This window comes from Notolepis coatsorum (assembly GCF_963971535.1).
Source record: "Notolepis coatsorum genome assembly, chromosome: 3".
NCBI lineage: Eukaryota > Metazoa > Chordata > Actinopteri > Aulopiformes > Paralepididae > Notolepis > Notolepis coatsorum.
This window is the reverse complement of record NC_140167.1, coordinates 193,795,968-193,813,408: the sequence shown is the minus strand read 5'-3', so window position 1 is coordinate 193,813,408 and position 17,441 is coordinate 193,795,968. Positions and strand designations below refer to the sequence as shown.

At 41.3% G+C, this 17,441-nt stretch overlaps 1 protein-coding gene across 2 annotated transcripts in view; it reads left to right on the top strand.

The window, feature by feature from the left end:
• Positions 1 to 17,441, top strand: part of rnaseh2b (ribonuclease H2, subunit B) — a 78,095-nt gene that overhangs the window by 23,305 nt on the left and 37,349 nt on the right. The window contains exon 3 of one of the 2 annotated variants that reach the window (XM_084310096.1): positions 7,253 to 7,360. The exons of the other annotated variant lie outside the window; for it this stretch is intronic. Within the exon in view, the coding sequence (XP_084166222.1) occupies positions 7,253 to 7,360 (108 nt within the window). The remainder of the gene's footprint in view (positions 1 to 7,252; positions 7,361 to 17,441) is intronic. 2 annotated transcript variants of the gene reach the window in all.

Sequence of the window (17,441 nt, the reverse complement as noted above, 5' to 3'; positions counted from 1 at the left end):
GATCACCGATCGTCGTGAGCCATATCTGCCGATACCGATCCGATACCGATCGCTTTTGATTAAAAGAAATTAACATTTATTTTATATATATATATATATTTTTTTATAAAATATATATATTATATAATTAGACTTGTACTTGTATTATCTGCGAGACATCGCCACCACGCAACAAGCTCCACTGTCTGTGTGTACTCTAGTAGCCTCCAGCTACGGCCAGGATTCTCCGGAGCTGCACCTGGACCCTATACTCGAGTAGCCTCGAGCTATGGCAAGGATTCTCCGGCGCTGCAGCTGGACCCTAGTATTGGTATAACGTTAAATCACATTCACAAGCCCTCAGCTCGAATACGCATCGAATCAGTGTTATAAGACATTGATATCAGGAGCTATCTGTAGCTACTGCTAGCCGGATATATAACGTTAATACAACGCCTCAGTGAATTATTTAGTTCAATGGGACATTTCGTTTTGAACAGTGAACTAGCTTGCGCTAACGTGAGCTAACAGCTAACAGGTATCATACACTCTACTAGACTTTGTGGAGCGTTTGTTTATGTCAGGAGCTATCGGTAGCTGGCCGGCTAGATACCGTTCGGTTAGACAATGCCTCATCATGTATTAAACTAAAAGTGAATAGTTGACTGGGTCATTTTGTAACGGTAGCTAAGCTAACGTTAGCTCAGGGAGACGCCGACGCCGTCCTCCCGTGTCCCGTCTCACTAGACTAGACCCGTGTTTACATGCGTGCGGGAGGGAGGAGCAGACCCCGCACCACCCGGTGTCTGAGACAGAACTCAGCGAATGAGATCGGGTTTGACGATCGGCGAAAATAAAGCATTATCACCGATCACCGATCGCATATTTATACTGGTTATCGGCCGATAACGATCGGTGGCCGATCGATCGGGGCATCCCTATTAAGCAGTAGTCTGACCAGTTTGTTTTGTGATGTTTGTAATCTTGTTTTTAGGGCCTTTGAGGTGCTTTGGTACCATGAGGTGCAAGCATAGTTGTAGTACCCTTGAATGAGTGCTCCTGTTAGAGTCTTCAGGGTATTCTTGTTTACCAGAGAGGAGATCCGGCACAAGAATCTTGTTTGTTGGTTGACTTTTTTGATACCCTGGGGAGGGTGGTAATAGTTATGTGTTCTGACAGGTATCAGTCCTATGGTAATAGTTATGTGTTCAACTTCTGACAGGTATCAGTCCTATGGTGATAGTCATGTGTTCTTACAGGTATCAGTCCTATGGTAGTATGTGTTCTGAGTTGTGGCTGTTGCACTTGCTGCTTGGCCCCTGGTATATTTTGTATAGCTATATTTGCTATTTATGTTTGGTCACCCCTTTGTTGAAATTCATCCAATCCAGTTACTCCTTTAAGTTCAAGATTTTTAAGTTTCCAAGTTATGTTTTAATAAACATCTTTGGACCAATGTGTCCCTAAACTTAAACTAATTGGTGTCGTTGCATGATTTTTGCCATTTTGTTATTGTGAAATTGGTATTAAATTTTATTCTGAGTGGCATTAAAAAGTCTTAAAAAGCCTTAAATCTGACTGGGCTAAACCTGCAGATACCATTCGGTCCCTGTGTGTCGCTCTGTTTAGCTGGGGCTGGGGGGTGTTGTTTCCCCCCGGGAGATATGGGAGGACGGACTGGACGTGAGGTTGTCGTGAAGCGAGCATATTAGCAGGTAGCTGTGTTGTGCATTACGAGGGAAGTATTAACCTGTAAAACCCATATTGAGCTGGAATTAAACCACCATATACGAATACAACCTCTCCTCATTCTTCCTGACATTACTGCATGACGGATCGCTACAATACGTTCACTACCACCGATTGGACAAGTATTGTTATGCAGCTGCTGAGAGAGAATGTTTTTTCACGGAAGACGCTGTTCTGTTCTCAACCATCATTTTCTTTGGACAATAAACCTTACAAACTACATCAGCTGCAGCCTGGACATTAAACTCTGTCAACATCCACAACTTTTGTTACCCGAGTATAAAAACATCTAGTAGGTGCATCGTGGCGCATTGTCAATTTATTAGTTAATGACAAGCGGCCATTATAGCTTCTCCAACTAACGTTATTTATTTAAATTGTTCCTGTTAGTGTTAATAATAATTAACATAAGTAGCATGGTAATAATAATACGTAGGTTATTGATCAATGAATGTATTGATAAATTAATTTATATTACAAATGATACACCAGTAGAAGTCATGTTATTTGCTCATTGTCCTTGCTGTGTCGCCTGCCGTCGCCTAAAAAAATAGGATTGAGGCGATATTTAGCCAGGAGACGGAAGTTGCTCCGCGATTGTCGCTAGAAAATCTCCTGCCGACTGGGTTGTCTCATTCATAACAATGGAAGCGATACAATTCTGTCGGTCGCCTCGCTTAAAAAATCGGTCGCCTGGCAAAAATCACCCACCGTGTGCATTGGACTTAAGAGCCACACAAATTACTGTGGTACCACAAAGAGCCACACCATATATACCAGCGTTTCTCAAATCACTTTTAGCCATCTGTAAATGTTTATTTAAAATGTTTTAAGCACATGTACATAGTCAATGGGTCCTGTTGTTCAGCCTCAAAATGCTATTGGATAGTAAATGTGTTTATAGGTCCCAGTCCCACCCTCTGGCCTCTGAAGTTGCTAATGTCTTTTTTATTTGGGCCTCACAGGGTTAACCTCTTAAGCCCGAGCGGTCCGGTACTGGACCGCAAATGACATCACGCCATAAATCCATCTCTACAGAATGTATGAATTAATGTTGCGTTTTCTTTTCAAATGTAGCCAAGAGAAAATACCCTGTAAAACAGCAGTCAAAGTGTATATTTTCAGCATTGTTTGTTTACCAATGATTCTAACTGTTATTAGTGAAATATAAGATTATAGAAATCTCAGGGCATAGAGTCGGAAACGGCGCATATTGACGGGAGGAAGTGGCACAGCCAAAAGTGAGTGTAGTCTTTTGAAGGAAGAGACCCAGGGCTTTTGATGGGCTTTTGAATTTCTAAAAACGACCCTACTCAGCTCACGCCAGCCCCTGTCAATCATCTGACTTCTGGATTAACTTTTATTTCTCGGGATTATCTCCCACAAACCTGAATGTTATTGCCATAAAACAGAACGCAGTTGGTTTCTCTACCTTTCTGTGAACGTCTAGCAAAAAACGGTGTTGCAATCTGATGAAGAATGATGGAGAAATCTACATTATAAAAAAGTAACTAGTAGATTTCATTCACGTTTGTGAATCACGCCTTGTGATACTAAATCCAGATTGAACTCTGCCATTGGAAAGGGGAGATTTGTCCCAATCCATGGATGTGCGACTTGGCCATAATAAGGTTATTTATAGGCCTGATATTCTAGATTCTATAATCATATTTCAAATTGCATGTGTCCGGATGGCAGAATTCAGTACTGTATCTACAAAACATTCTGTTTAATCATCTTCCCTTTATTCAGTTGCTTAGATTTTTCAGGTCTGGTAAATTTTAGCATGGCGTTATGCACAGTCAAAGATTAAAAAAATAAAATAATAATATATATATATATATTAGAGCTGGGCCGTTAACGTGCTGCGTTAACGCGAGACTAGTATCGCGCGATAATATAATTGACGCCGTTAATCTTTTTCTCAACGTTGGGTCTGTATTGTCCTTAAATACTTGCCGTAGTTCCCAGCTGTGGTACCAGGAAGTGATTGCACTACCGGAGCTGTAGTCAGAATAATGTGTTAAACTAAAGTAGTGGTCCGGTAATCATTGTTATACAGGTGAGGTTAAGAAGTCCTCAGGATATAACACAATTCGGCGATGAGGACGTCTGAATCTGCGCAATGCAAGAAAGAAGAAGTCCGTTGCGAGCTTTGTTTACATTATTAACGTTAGCGAGTTAGCATGTTAGCTCACGTTGCTCGGGCGGCACTGGGAAACATCTACAAGAGGAGGAAATCCACTTTACACACTAAAGGAAGGATCGACTGAACTATCGTGAGTGTTTACAACAGAAATGGCTTGGGTTATTGGAAATATTGGACCGTTTGATGACAATGTAGCCCCTTTCGTGACTGTGATGCACGGAGTGAATCCACAGTCACTTGCTCCTTAATAGGAAACCAACCTAGATTTACCATGAAGGACTGGTTCTGGCCGAACCGTTCGTTATACAAGAATCACAGAGACATTACAAAGGTACTCACAGTTGCACGAGGGGTTCGGACAGAGATACGGGATGGTTTGAAAGCTCTGCGTTGCTAATAAACATTTTAAATAATTTGTATAAACTGCTCAAAACAGCATTATTTCCGCCGTTGGGTGATCACAGCGCATGCGCACCATCCCGTATCTCTGTCCGAAACCCTCGTGCAACTGTGAGTACCTTTGTAATTTCTCTGTAATACTTGTATAACGAACGGTTCAGCCAGAACCAGTCTTTCATGGTAAATCTAGGTTGGTTTCCTATTGAGGAGCAAGTGACTGTGGATTCACTCGGTGCTAATGACAATGTGGAGCAATATGAAATGAAAATGGGGGACCCTGATGTAAACAAGACAAACGTCTTTCTCTGGTCTGCATCCCCTTAACAATTGTATGTATTGAGCCGTACTGTATTGTACCCATTCTGCAATCTGTTAAATAACGTATTCATTCATTCATTCATTCATGGAACTGTTACACTGAGCTTGCACTGAATTTGTTGAGAAACCTGCTTCTGCAGCAGTCTGTGTGTGAGCAACCAGTCAGCAGCATTGTGAATTTAGAGATTCACTAAAAGACACATTGAGAGACAGGTTTGTGTGTGGATTAAGAAATGAAGGTGCACAGAAGAAACTACTGACAGAGTGATTTGACACTGAAGAGAGCTGTCAATATCAGTGTAACAATGTTAATGGCATCAAAGGAAGGGCACAGACAATTACGATAAATCTGGTTTTAAAAGAAACACTGGAAATTACAAAAAGAAGAGACATGTTCATGCTGTTGAACAAGGAGATAGAACAGCTGGTGACTCCTCAGATGAAGAGGAGAGGATAAATCTCCTCCTCTGGTCATTATTTGGGTAGAACACTTTTTTTTTTTGAGCCATTTTAATCTAGATTAATCTAGATTATTACATGGCGTTTTCACATTCGCCGAAATGCTTGCTTGTGATTGGTCAATAGCGCTCCGTTACCCCTAGCAGCGGTCAATTATCACACAATAATGACCGCTGTGCGCAGCTGTTCGCAATCAAGCCCACTGACATCAGTGCTGCCGGGGAGCCTGCCGGCGATGACAGGGGGCGGAGCGACGAGCGGAGCCAGAAGCCCAGAACCAGTGTTGCGAGTCGATGTAAAATGAATTAGGTATATTGTTAGTAAGTTAGCCATGTAATAAGCGGGATAATGTATAGCTATACTCGATCATTGTCGCAAAATAATTGACCTTCACTGACGTTTAAAACACCTCGCCGAGGCGGCTCGGTATTTTAAACTCTGTGTCGGTCAATTATTTTGCGACAATGACCTCGTAGCTATACATTATCCCTTACTTAATTCCAGGATTGCAGGTAGATTAATCTAGATTAAAAAATGTAATCTATGCCCAGCTCTAATATATATATATATATATATATATATATATATATATATATATATATATATATATATATATATATATATATATATATATATATATATATATATATAATTGATATTCTCCTTTGGTTCATTACAATTTACTCAATCCTAGTAACAGACACAATATTTCTGACACTGGGAATACATTTCCTGAGATCCATAGATGTCCCTAGAATCAGATACCAAGAACATTTATGGACCATTAAAAAAAAAAAGAAGAAACTCTGTAAATGTTTATTCTACGTTCTTATGGAATGAATGACATAAAAAAAAATATATATATATAATAATATTTCATTATTAAATTATTTTTATCAATGGGTGGAGGAGCCGCACATTGATGGGCAAAGAGCCTCATGCGGCTTGGCCACCCCTGTCCTAATGAGTGAGTTTACCTGCCCAGCTGAAATGGAGCAAGCTCAGCATCACTTTTCAAGCCCATGACAGATTTGTCTAGACTCCAAGAAGCACCAGCAGCTTAAAGCTGAATAATATATATATATATATATATATATATATATATATATATATATATATATATATATATATATATATATATATATATATATATATATATATATATATATATATATTTTCTAGCCTCTGATCGGCAAGTACATTGTGTGTACCTTTTGACGAGGAATGTGATGGTGGTCCCATGATTTTCCGATGGGACCCCAGGAACACTACTGAAACATCCAATTGGCCAAAAACAACAACTACCTGCATCAATAACCAATCGGATGTTTTTGGCCTCCCAAGTGGTGTTCCCGGGGTTACATTGTGGAAAACTAAGACCACCACCACATTCCTCGTCAGAAAGTACACACGACGATATGCAAAACCACCTGTCGACCAGATGCTGGGAAATATTTCGTATTATTTAATATTTTCAGCTTTAAGCTGCTGGTGCCTCTGGTAGTTTGTTGAAAACCTTTTGTTATGCGTGCATGCTGCATTTGAAAAGTGATGCAGAGCTTGCTCTATTTCTGCTGGGCAGAATTGCTCATTTCTACGAAGTTGCCTACTGCAGCTTTAACTAGGGATGTCCGATATTATCGGCCTACCGATATTATCGGCCGATATCGGCATTAAAATGTGATATCGGAAAATATCGGTATCGGTTTTCAATTTTTTTTTTTATTTTTTTACATTTCTATAACCTTTATTTACCTAGGCAAGCAAGTAAGAACAAATTCTGATTTTATTTATTGTCAAAAGTATGCATAATGTTGTGTTAATTCCACAACAAGAGATATGTAATGTTAATTACCTGAAATTATTCCGTTTTTGGGGGGGGGGAAACCCTGCATATATCGGTATCGGTTGATATCGGTATCGGAAATTAAGAGTTGGACAATATCGGTATATCGGTATCTGTAAAAAAGCCAATATCGAGCAGCCCTAGCTTTAACCCTTTCACTGCCACACTACAGAAGGTTAACCCTTTACTATCACACTACCGACGGTTACCGTAGTGTGATAGTAAAGGGTTAACGTTCTGTAGTGTGGCAGTGAAAGGGTTAACCGTTTGGTAGTGCGGCAGTGAAAGGGTTAAGAATCACTTCTCCAAATGTGTCAGTGGAGGTATTTTCTCATGTGTTTCTCCTGTTCCAGATGCAGCCTCTCTGTACCTGCTGAGCGGTGGTGATGCGCAGCTGTATGAGGTCAAAGCCTTTCAGGAAGACTTCCGCTCCTGGTTCATCGGCCAGGCAGTGCAGAGAGGTCTGTCCCATTTTCTTGCTGATCAAATATAGTATGACACAAAGTATGACTTTTACTTTATTATACTTTTTATATTATCTTATTCATTTTATATAATAATGTCACTGATAGATGGCATATCCCTTTATCCGTTATCATTCATAGTACTCCGATCTTGGTACTGGAATGTGAGTATTTTATCCTGGTATCTGTAGTATCGGTGTATCTCTATTCATCTATTACACACTCCTACGCAGAGCTGTCTCTATGCCTGCATGTAACAGCCTGCTAAACACCTTTGCCCAAGAGTAACAATTTGTATCAAATCCGTACATCTGTGACCAAATTAGTTTGAAAGAAAATGCAGCTCTAACTTTGAATTGGTTGTATACAAAGTATCACAAATAACCAAAAATGAAGCTTGTCAAACCATGCACCGTGACTCGCGACTGGAGACTAGCTCTGCTAGCACACATGGCCTACTGTGTACAGACGTTTCAAACTGTATTTTAAATTAGAAAGCAAACAAAATAAATGGACAAGAGAAAAATCAATCTCAATTTGGTCAGTATTGTCATTTGGACAAGCAAAGCCATTACTTTAACCCTTTCTCTGCCACGCTTATATCCATCCTTATACCATCTTCTGCCAGCTCTATTTGTCTATGGAGATGTTTCCCTTCTTTGCAGGGCTATAACTTTTTAAATTGTATTGCTAAATTGACATTACTATGGCCCATTCAACATCAAGTATCTATCGTTTAGGATGTAGCAACGTTCTACTTTTATAGTATAAATATGTTTTTATCGTTTTCTGCAGCATTCTGCAGAACGTGAGTTATAGCTATAAATACATATATTAGATAATCAAATGTAGTTTGATACCGATTGACGTCAGATTAAAAATTTCAATTGTACAAGGTCCTAAACGTCATGCCTCATCATCTGCTGGTGACCGGAGGGGGGGGGGGGGGGGGGGGGGGGGGGGGGTTATAAGTCTGTGGCCCACGTTAAATCATTTATGTAGTATGGGTCATATATTGATCAGAGCAGTTTGTATCGAAAATAGTAATCAAACACGCTGAAACTCATTGCAGCTTCCTCTGACCGTTGGGTGATCAGCGTGGAGCAGAAAGATCACGATTATGGGATGTTGATATATGCGATCCATTTTCAGGTTGTATAATACTATATACGTCCAAATCATGTTGTTTATCGAGTTATTGGCAACGGATCGCTATCCAGTGTATCAAGCTGGACAAGCGACAGCGAGTGGCCGGACGAAATATGGGTGAGCACCACTTCCGGCCGCTCACTTCCGGTTTTGGCGATCCGCCGATCGGCCACCAGATGGCCGTCTTGAACCATTGGAGAGTTGAGAGGAGATCAACAGCAAGTCTCAAGTCTCCGTGGGTGAAATATGATTGCCATGACAGATCTTTGAAATATTGATCTCAAAGATGCTGTACGACGTCATTGGCAGATTACGCATGGCGAGGAATGACGTCTAAAGTCGTCCTTGGCGATTAAAGGGTTAAGTTGCAGGCAAGAAAGACAAGTCTGTCCACTGTCTCTGGTTTTAAAGCTGCCCTGTCGCAGGTCAAAAAAGAAAAAATTCAATATTATTTTTTTCTGATATTCTTTACCCCGATATCGATTATTAAAATATATCGCGACAATTATCGTTATATCGCCCAGCCCTAATATACCGTTACCGTCTATGCTTCAAATTATACCGTGATATAAATTTCAGACCATACCGTCCAGCCCTAACCAGATGGCGATCAATAACTGGGAAATCCTTTTTGTGATCCAACCGGCCACAGGTAAGAGCTATTTGACGTAAATTACAGCCCGATCTGGCCTTGCTCTGATAGCCAAGCCTCTCATCAGTGTATGAGGCTTCAATAACGAATGCCGTTATTGGTAATCAATAATCAGAAACGACTTCCCCCGCCACCCCCCCCCCCCCTTTCATGCATTCATGGTGGAACATGATATTGATTTTTGATTTTTATCTCTAGCTTGTGTATGGCCGAAACGCCAATCGATTTGACGTTATTAGCTTTGCGCCCTGTAACTCGTTTTGCAGGAATTAGCCTAGACCAATCCGATATAACGTTCATATTCACAAAGCTATAAAATTGGAACGTATTGATGAGAAAATTATTTCTTTATGGCATATTGAAGGGAAGGTTTATAGCAGGGGTCCCCAAACTTTTTCCTGTGAGGGCCACATAACTTTTCCCTTCTCTGGTGGGCCGGGTCAGTTTGTAACAAAAAAAGTGTGACGATCGCAGGGGTCCCTAAACGTAAACATTTATTGTTTTCCAGAAAGCCACACATAACCAAATATTAATAACCCTTTCCGGGATCTTCACAGAAAAAAAAGTCAGGAAATAAATAATAACTAGGGATGTCCCGATCACGTTTTTTTGCTCCCGATCCGATCCCGATCATGTGATTTTGAGTATCTACCGATACCGATATTTCCCGATCCGATCAAAATAATTTTTTTTATTTTTTTTTATTCAACAAACATGACCATGTTCACGTCTTAAACTCATACTGAGGCCTTAGTTTTGGTTTTAAATTGCATATCATCATTCATTTATTTATTGTCACACAGAGCAGAAGAATTTTGCCAAAACAAACCAATAGTATCCAGCTGCAGAACAGCAGACCAGCCACACTCTCAGACCCAAACGCATTTCCTTTGATTTAATTATACATCAAATGATTTATGAAGTTAACTTTTCACCTGGATAACGTCAACATTCAGGGTGAATGTAATGTGAGAAATTGGGATAAAAAAAATTTAAATAAAAATTATTTGGGTCTGAGATTGTGGCTGGTCTGCCGTTCTGCAGCTGGATACTATTGGTTTGTTTTGGCAAAATTCTTCTGCTCTGTGACAATAAATAAATGAATGATGATATGCAATTTAAAACCAAAACTAAGGCCTCAGTATGAGTTTAAGACGTGAACATGGTCATGTTTGTTAAATAAAAAAAAAAAAAGTAAAAAAAAAAAAAAAAAAAAAAATCGTTTTTTTTTTTTTTTTTTTTGCCGATCCCGATCTTCGGAAAATCACGTGATCGGCCCCGATCCCGATCACGTGATCGGATCGGGACATCCCTAATAATAACACTATTAATGAAATAAATAACACTTTATGAAATAAATATACAGTACCTACAGCAGGGTTTCCGTTAGAATTTTTTTTTGCAGGTCTGAGTGTCCGGTAGATTTCAATCTACCGGACAAATGGGATAAATTCCGGTCAGAGTTTATTGAGCTTAAAAACAATTGATAGGCCTATATAAAGAATGACATCATCAAGGCATTTATAATATTTTAACTTAAAACTAGGCTACTTTTGCGTATATACAGTCATTAATATATTCCAAATAAAATAAGTCCCTCGAGACTTCGTGCTGCTGCCGACTTGAGGTGTCGGTGGGCAGTCTGCCCGACCTTAATAAACAGCAGTCTGTTATAATCACATTTTTATGAGCTAACGAATTCCGTTATATTGGACATTTGTATTAATTATATCAAGCGAAGAACTGAGAAATTTGGCAGAGAGAGACGGCAACATTATCGTGGGTTTGCGCCGTGATGTATATCTCCACCTCCCAACGACTTGGTGCTGCTCATAATGTCCGGTGAAAATAATTCCCTCTAAGCACAATTTGATTATTTGAATTGTATTAAAATAGGCTAAAATTAAATAGCCAATGCGATGAACGAAACAATCATTACATTTGTCGTTGCTTCACCAAGCAGCCGGTCTAATAATGACAACCTGTTGTCAGCGCGAGCTGGCTGCTGATATATTTACGTGAAGCATGGAGCAGGCAGAGCAGAGCAGCGGTGTCAGCAGCGCCCCCACCCAACAGCTGAATTGCCAATGGCTGAATTGGAGTACTGCACCCTGCCAAGCCATGCTTCTCGCAAATATATCAGCAGCCAGCTCGCGCTGACAACAGGATGTCATTATTAGACCGGCTGCTTGGTGAAGCAACGACAAATGTAATGATTGTTTCGTTCATCGCATAGGCTATTTAATTTTAGCCTATTTTAATACAATTCAAATAATCTAATTGTGTTTAGAGGGAATTATTTTCACCGGACATTATGACCGGAGAGATTAAATATGTCGGACTTCAACAGATTTTGCCGGTCAAATACCGGTAATTACCGGCTAACGGAAACGCTGACCTACAGACCACCTAGCTCTAGCTCTGTACTATTTAAAAGCACAGTGCAGGACACACTCAAAGGTTATCGCACCTCACAGATGGCAGTGGACATGTATGACAGGACAAAGGCCATATGTAATGGCCTTGGGATTGAGGAACATACTACCAGCCAAAGGAGGAAACAGAAAAGGATGGACGAGTATGTAGTTGAGTCATCTTGTGGCACAAGCTCAGACCTCAGCTCAGGAGGCATGTTATCCAGCCTCAGACCAGTTTCTCTCAGTGGAATTGCTGCAATCCCTCGCCACACATTACAATATCCAACTACTGCCAGAGGAGATCACAGTTGCAAAGTGTTTCCTGGCCAGGACGCGTGAATACTTTCGGCAACCAACATGCCCTTCCGCGTTGCTCTGATTGGCCAGCGTTGGCCAGCGCTCTCCTGCGTGAATACCAGCGCTCTACGCTCGTTTACCCCCTACGCCGCGCATGAGGCTCCCCCCAGGTGCTCGTTTACAGAGCGTACAAATACGCTTGTGTTATGATACAGGAGCTAAATAGGAAGTACTTGAGGTCGTTGTTAAATACGAGTGTGTTTTAATAAACAGTATAACTGTAAAAGTAATGTTGAATTGTCGTGTCGTGTCGCTAAACTAGACAAAGAGGTTTGAAAATACGAGCGTCTTGCGAGAGCGGCGGGGTTTGGCGTGTAATGACTAGCGATGAATATTATGTGTTTTAAATATGTTGCGACCGTCGGATTGTTGTTAAAAACGGAGGGATACTAGCTAAGGTGTGGGGGAGTTGGCGTATATAAGTTGATTGCTTTAAAAACGGAGAGAAATGTTGTATTTACGCTGTTTAAAACGGGGTGATGGGCGAAAATCTTTGGTTTTAGCTTAACGTATGGGGTGGAGTTCAATTCGCAAGCGGGTAAGGGGCCTACGTAATGTTTAAAGAACAAGATCTAAGGTTATGTGGAATTTACAAATATAGATTTTGAAAATATGTTTTAATTAGCTGTTAAATTAGATAAGTTGCCGTTGAGGTAACGTTAGAGTGACGCGGCGAGGAAAGATTACGTATGTCCGCTTCCGGTTTGCGCGATGAGCTCTGGGTATCGTAGTGTTAGTGTTTAACGTTATGCAGTGTTTATGTTTCAATATTGTGTGTTTGTGAATGTTAAATGTGGGGAATGTTTGTGTTGCTGTGTGCGTCTGTGCTGCGGGATGTTTGTGGAGGTGTGGAGCGTTTGTGGAACGTATATTAGCTGGTGGCTATGCGTCAATATAGAGAGAGTAGTGACGAATGCATAATGCCGCAGCGGCAAAACCTATTAATATTACCTATGTGTTGATATAGAGAGAGTAGTGACGAATGCATAATTTTACCTATTAAAACCTGCACAGCTTGCGGCTGTGTGGCGAAAAGCTGCTTGGCGTGTGAGTGCCGTCAAAAAGAAAATGCGAATGCGCGCGTTACCGGCGTAGGGGGAAAACGAGCGTAGAGGGCTGGCCGATCGCTGGCCAATCAGAGCAACGCGGAAGGGCATGTTTGTTGCCGAAAGTATTCACACGGCCAGGACAGGCAGAGATGCAGTATATAATTGTATACAGTAACAGGAAAATAGCGTTGGTAGCGGCATATGCCCCAAATCTTTACAAGGCTAACTTCTACGCTACACTTACCAGAACAATGTTAAACCTTCCTGAATACTCATTTATAATTGGCGTGGATTTTAATGCCATTTGGGATCCCGGGATGGATAAATCTTATCCCACCATTTCCAATTATCAGAAAAATGCATCTAATGCACTAAAGGATTGGTCTAAGAATACAGGTGTAAATGACCTATGGCGATCACTCAACCCAACGGCCCGAAAGTACTCTTGTCGATCTACAAGACACAAGACATTCTCCAGAATAGATTATGTTTTTGCATCCCCTAGACTATTTGATAACTATGATGCACTATCAGATCACTGCTATTTACTCCTAAAAGGATAATTTGGTATACTGTCATCCCGAGCCCCAAGATGGCGATTTAACTCGATATTGCTGAAAAACAATGAATTCATTACACAATTCAAAGAAGCACTTGTTGAATTCCTGCTGGAGAATGCGGAATCGGTACAGGACCCCAGAATATTATGGATGTCGGTAAAGGGATTTATCAAGGATTTCACCGCGGTCTTTTCCTCCAAACTACGCAAGAATCGTTGTTCAAAACTGGCAGAGCTGGAAACGCTTTACTCTTCGTTATTTTCCTCTTTACAATACAACTACTCTGTTCGATTGGAATCTCAAATTAATGTGTTAAAAAAAGAGATTAAGCCATTTTAAGACAACAATCTGAATTTCAAATACGTAGCACAAGACAACATTATTACTTTCATGGTTCTAAACCAAGTCACCTACTAGCTATGAAGATACGAGCCAATGCAAAATTTGCAGATATCCCTACTATTAAGGCCCAGCAAGGACTTGTTACAGACCCTAAAAAAAAAATCAACGAGACATTAAAAATGTTTTACTCCAACTTGTACAAATCAGAAATGGCCTTCGATCAAAACAAAATGGATATATATCTTAATCAAATTAACCTACCTAAACTATCAGAGGAAGACGCTAAACAGTTAGAAACACCCATCACACTAGATGAACTTAGGGAGGCTATATCTGAAATGCAAATTGGTAAGGCTCCTGGAAGGGACGGTATCCCACCAGAAATGTACCTCATGCTGGGATGTAATTGGACCCCTATTACTTAATATGATTTTATACTCAATCAAGGAGGGGAATTTCCATAAGATCGACAATATTGCACTCATAACAGTCCTCCTTAAAAAAGACAACCCTTCAGACAGGGTTGCTCTCTTAGTCCCGGACTATTCGCTTTATCATTAGAGCCTTTAGCACAATATATAAGACAATCCCAATCCATAGAACAAATCGCAATTAAGGGCACACAACATCATATTAGTTTATATGCGGACGACGTAATATTGTTCATGCAAAACCCTACCACCTCAATGCCTCATCTTCTCAAGTTGATTGATGACTTTGGCAATCTATCGGGATTTAGGATAAATTGGCCAAAGTCGGCCTTCCTACCACTTAATGCCCCTGCAAAGAATATACTCCTTCCAGAAAAAATACCAATGGTAAAACACTTCAGATGTTTAGGAGTTGAGGTATTCCCTACTATAAGCCAAACGGTGAAGTACAATTACACAAAAGATAAGATCAAATACGACTTTGACAGGTGGTCCAAACTTAAAAACTCAGTACAGGCCAGAGTATCAATAGTTAAGATGGATGTTTTACCTAGAATCAACTTCATTAGCTCAATGTTACCGTTACCCCCTCCTGATGGTTACTGGAAAAAATTACACTCCACTGCATATACATTTATTTGGAATAACAAACCTCCACGAATAAAAAGATCCACCGCACAGAGAAACAAAGCCGACGGAGGTTTAGCATTTCCAGACTTTTACCACTATTTTAAAGCGTACTCTTTAAGACCACTGACAACCTGGTTTGACTCCCAAGTATCTGTATCCTGGAGAAACTTAGAAGAAAATATAGTAGCACCACATAGACTGCAGGACATAGTATACACCATATTATCAATTAAGCAATGCGAATTGAAATTTGGCCCTCTTATTACACATGTGATTCGGATATGGCGTGAAACACAAAAAAAATATTCTAACCAACATAAATGGCATAGCCATACTTCCCTATTCAATAACAATGCACTCCTTATTGGAAAACGACCTATCAGATACCCCAAATGGGAAAAGCAGGGCATACATACATTGGGAGATGTTTTCAACAAACAGGGTTTTTGTAGCTATTGTTAGATTCTGATCAATCTGGCCAGTATCACGTCTTCGTCTGTTTGGCTCTCCATCCACTCCTCTGCGTTGTGTAATTTTAATGGTCCTGACGTCTCATATACTGGCTGATACAATCCTTATCTCTCCCCGTTAGTGCGATCCGCAAACCATAATAATTCTCCACCTTCGTAAGAATTCGACACTTTGACACAGCGTAATACCTTACAAGGAGAAGCGTTGTTTATTGATATAAACAGAAGCCTCAGCCCAGATGTTATCCGATTGTATTTTCATTGCTATCGTCTCTGCTGTTATTCAGTCCAATAGTGGTCAGGCCTGGTTGTTAGCCTGAACCCTCCTCGTGTTAGCCAAAGCTAATGATGATGTGGCATTCCCCCCCCCCCCCCCCCCCCCTGTCTGTGATGAGAGGAGAGAGTCTCTTCTGGTTTCTTCCCTCTTAGTCTCAGTCAGATCTTAGTCTGCCCTTACCCGGAACCACTGTCACCTTTTATAGGATCTTCGTCCTAGCAACGACGGCCCACCCCCTTCTGGTTGTCATGCGACGCGCTGTCAACTGCTAATAACCGTTCACACATTTCAAAACGTTTCATTACTGTTCTCAGTAAGGATGTCACCCCTCTCCCTCGCTCTGTGCCGCTATCAGCTTGTTCCAGATCGGAATGTCAACATCCCATGCTCAGTGTGCTGCTATTCAGTGACTCCTGCTCGCTCTGAACCACCGTTCTATCACCCTCTTCTAAGGCAAACCATGCACATTTCGATCTCTCTGACCCGGCACCGTTTTAGCTGTGGTCATCTCCCCCCAATCTATACATCACCTACATTGAAAAACACCCCCAGAACACCCGTTTTCTCTCATTCCCCCATTTGATTCTTAATCAACCTTCAGAATCAACAGACTACTTGGTTTTTCAATTAATTATACCCAAAAATAGACTCATAACAATTAGGGCCCCTCCGTCTGCTCCCAACAATTCTATCCTGTTGCCTTATTGTTTCCCATTACACGCATCACACCTAAACCAGAAAGGATAAACAACGGTCAGGGAGGAGAGAGAGAGAGAGAGAGAAAGAGAGAGACACAGATTCGCAACTTTCCAGACAACACACCTAAACCCTTTGGCCCCCCCTACTTAGGTGCACCCCACATCAAATCAGAGCGCTCCCTTCCCTCTTACAGTACACCTCCCATCTTGGGCCGGTCCCGTCTTCTAGGGCAAGGGCCCCTTTCAGCGACGGCTTTTTTCCTGAGCTGGTCCCCGTTCCAGGGCGCGGTCCCCTAGGCAAAAATGTCTCCTCTGGTCTGCTACTGCTCAGTGCTCTGGCTGTCCTCTCCACATCTGCTCTCCCACCGCCGCCGTCTCCTCTCTCGTCATGGATGATCTGTGTACCAGGCTGCGGTGCCTGGCCCCTGCTGCTTCCTCCTCCTCCAGTCTGTCTCCTGGTCGTCTCCACCGCTGTCGGTGTCTCCCCCCGCTGAAAGCAGAAACACAACACCAGCAGTCGTCTGTACATTCGACTTCCCTTGTTTTGCTATTAGTCTACCACCTTCTCCACACCCATATCTGTCCCTGTTTGTCGTCTTCCGTCGTGACACCAGCAGCTAACCGATACCCACTCCGCGCAACTCTATCTCTTCGTCCCACGGGTGACCCCCAGCGCGCGCCAGTTCTTTCTGGTGACGTGTCTTCTGAAGACCCTGCCTATCTATCAGGTGTGAGAAAACCTCACTGGAATTCAAACTCCCTCTTTATTCCATAATTAACCCATTCAAATAACTGCACCTCCTCTCTCTGTGCAATTCTTATTTAATCCATTGTATGATTAAACTCTATTTAATTAACCTGTATATCTAATATTATTATTATTATAATCTGCTATTCAGGGCTCCAGTAGATTCTCTAACTTGAATCACTCCCCCACTCCTCCACTAGATGGTAGTACAGACCTATCTTCAAAAATGTGCCTGCATTATCCCACTGTCCCCCCTAGATGGTGGCAACACTCAGTCTAGAGTATTTTAGCTGACGTC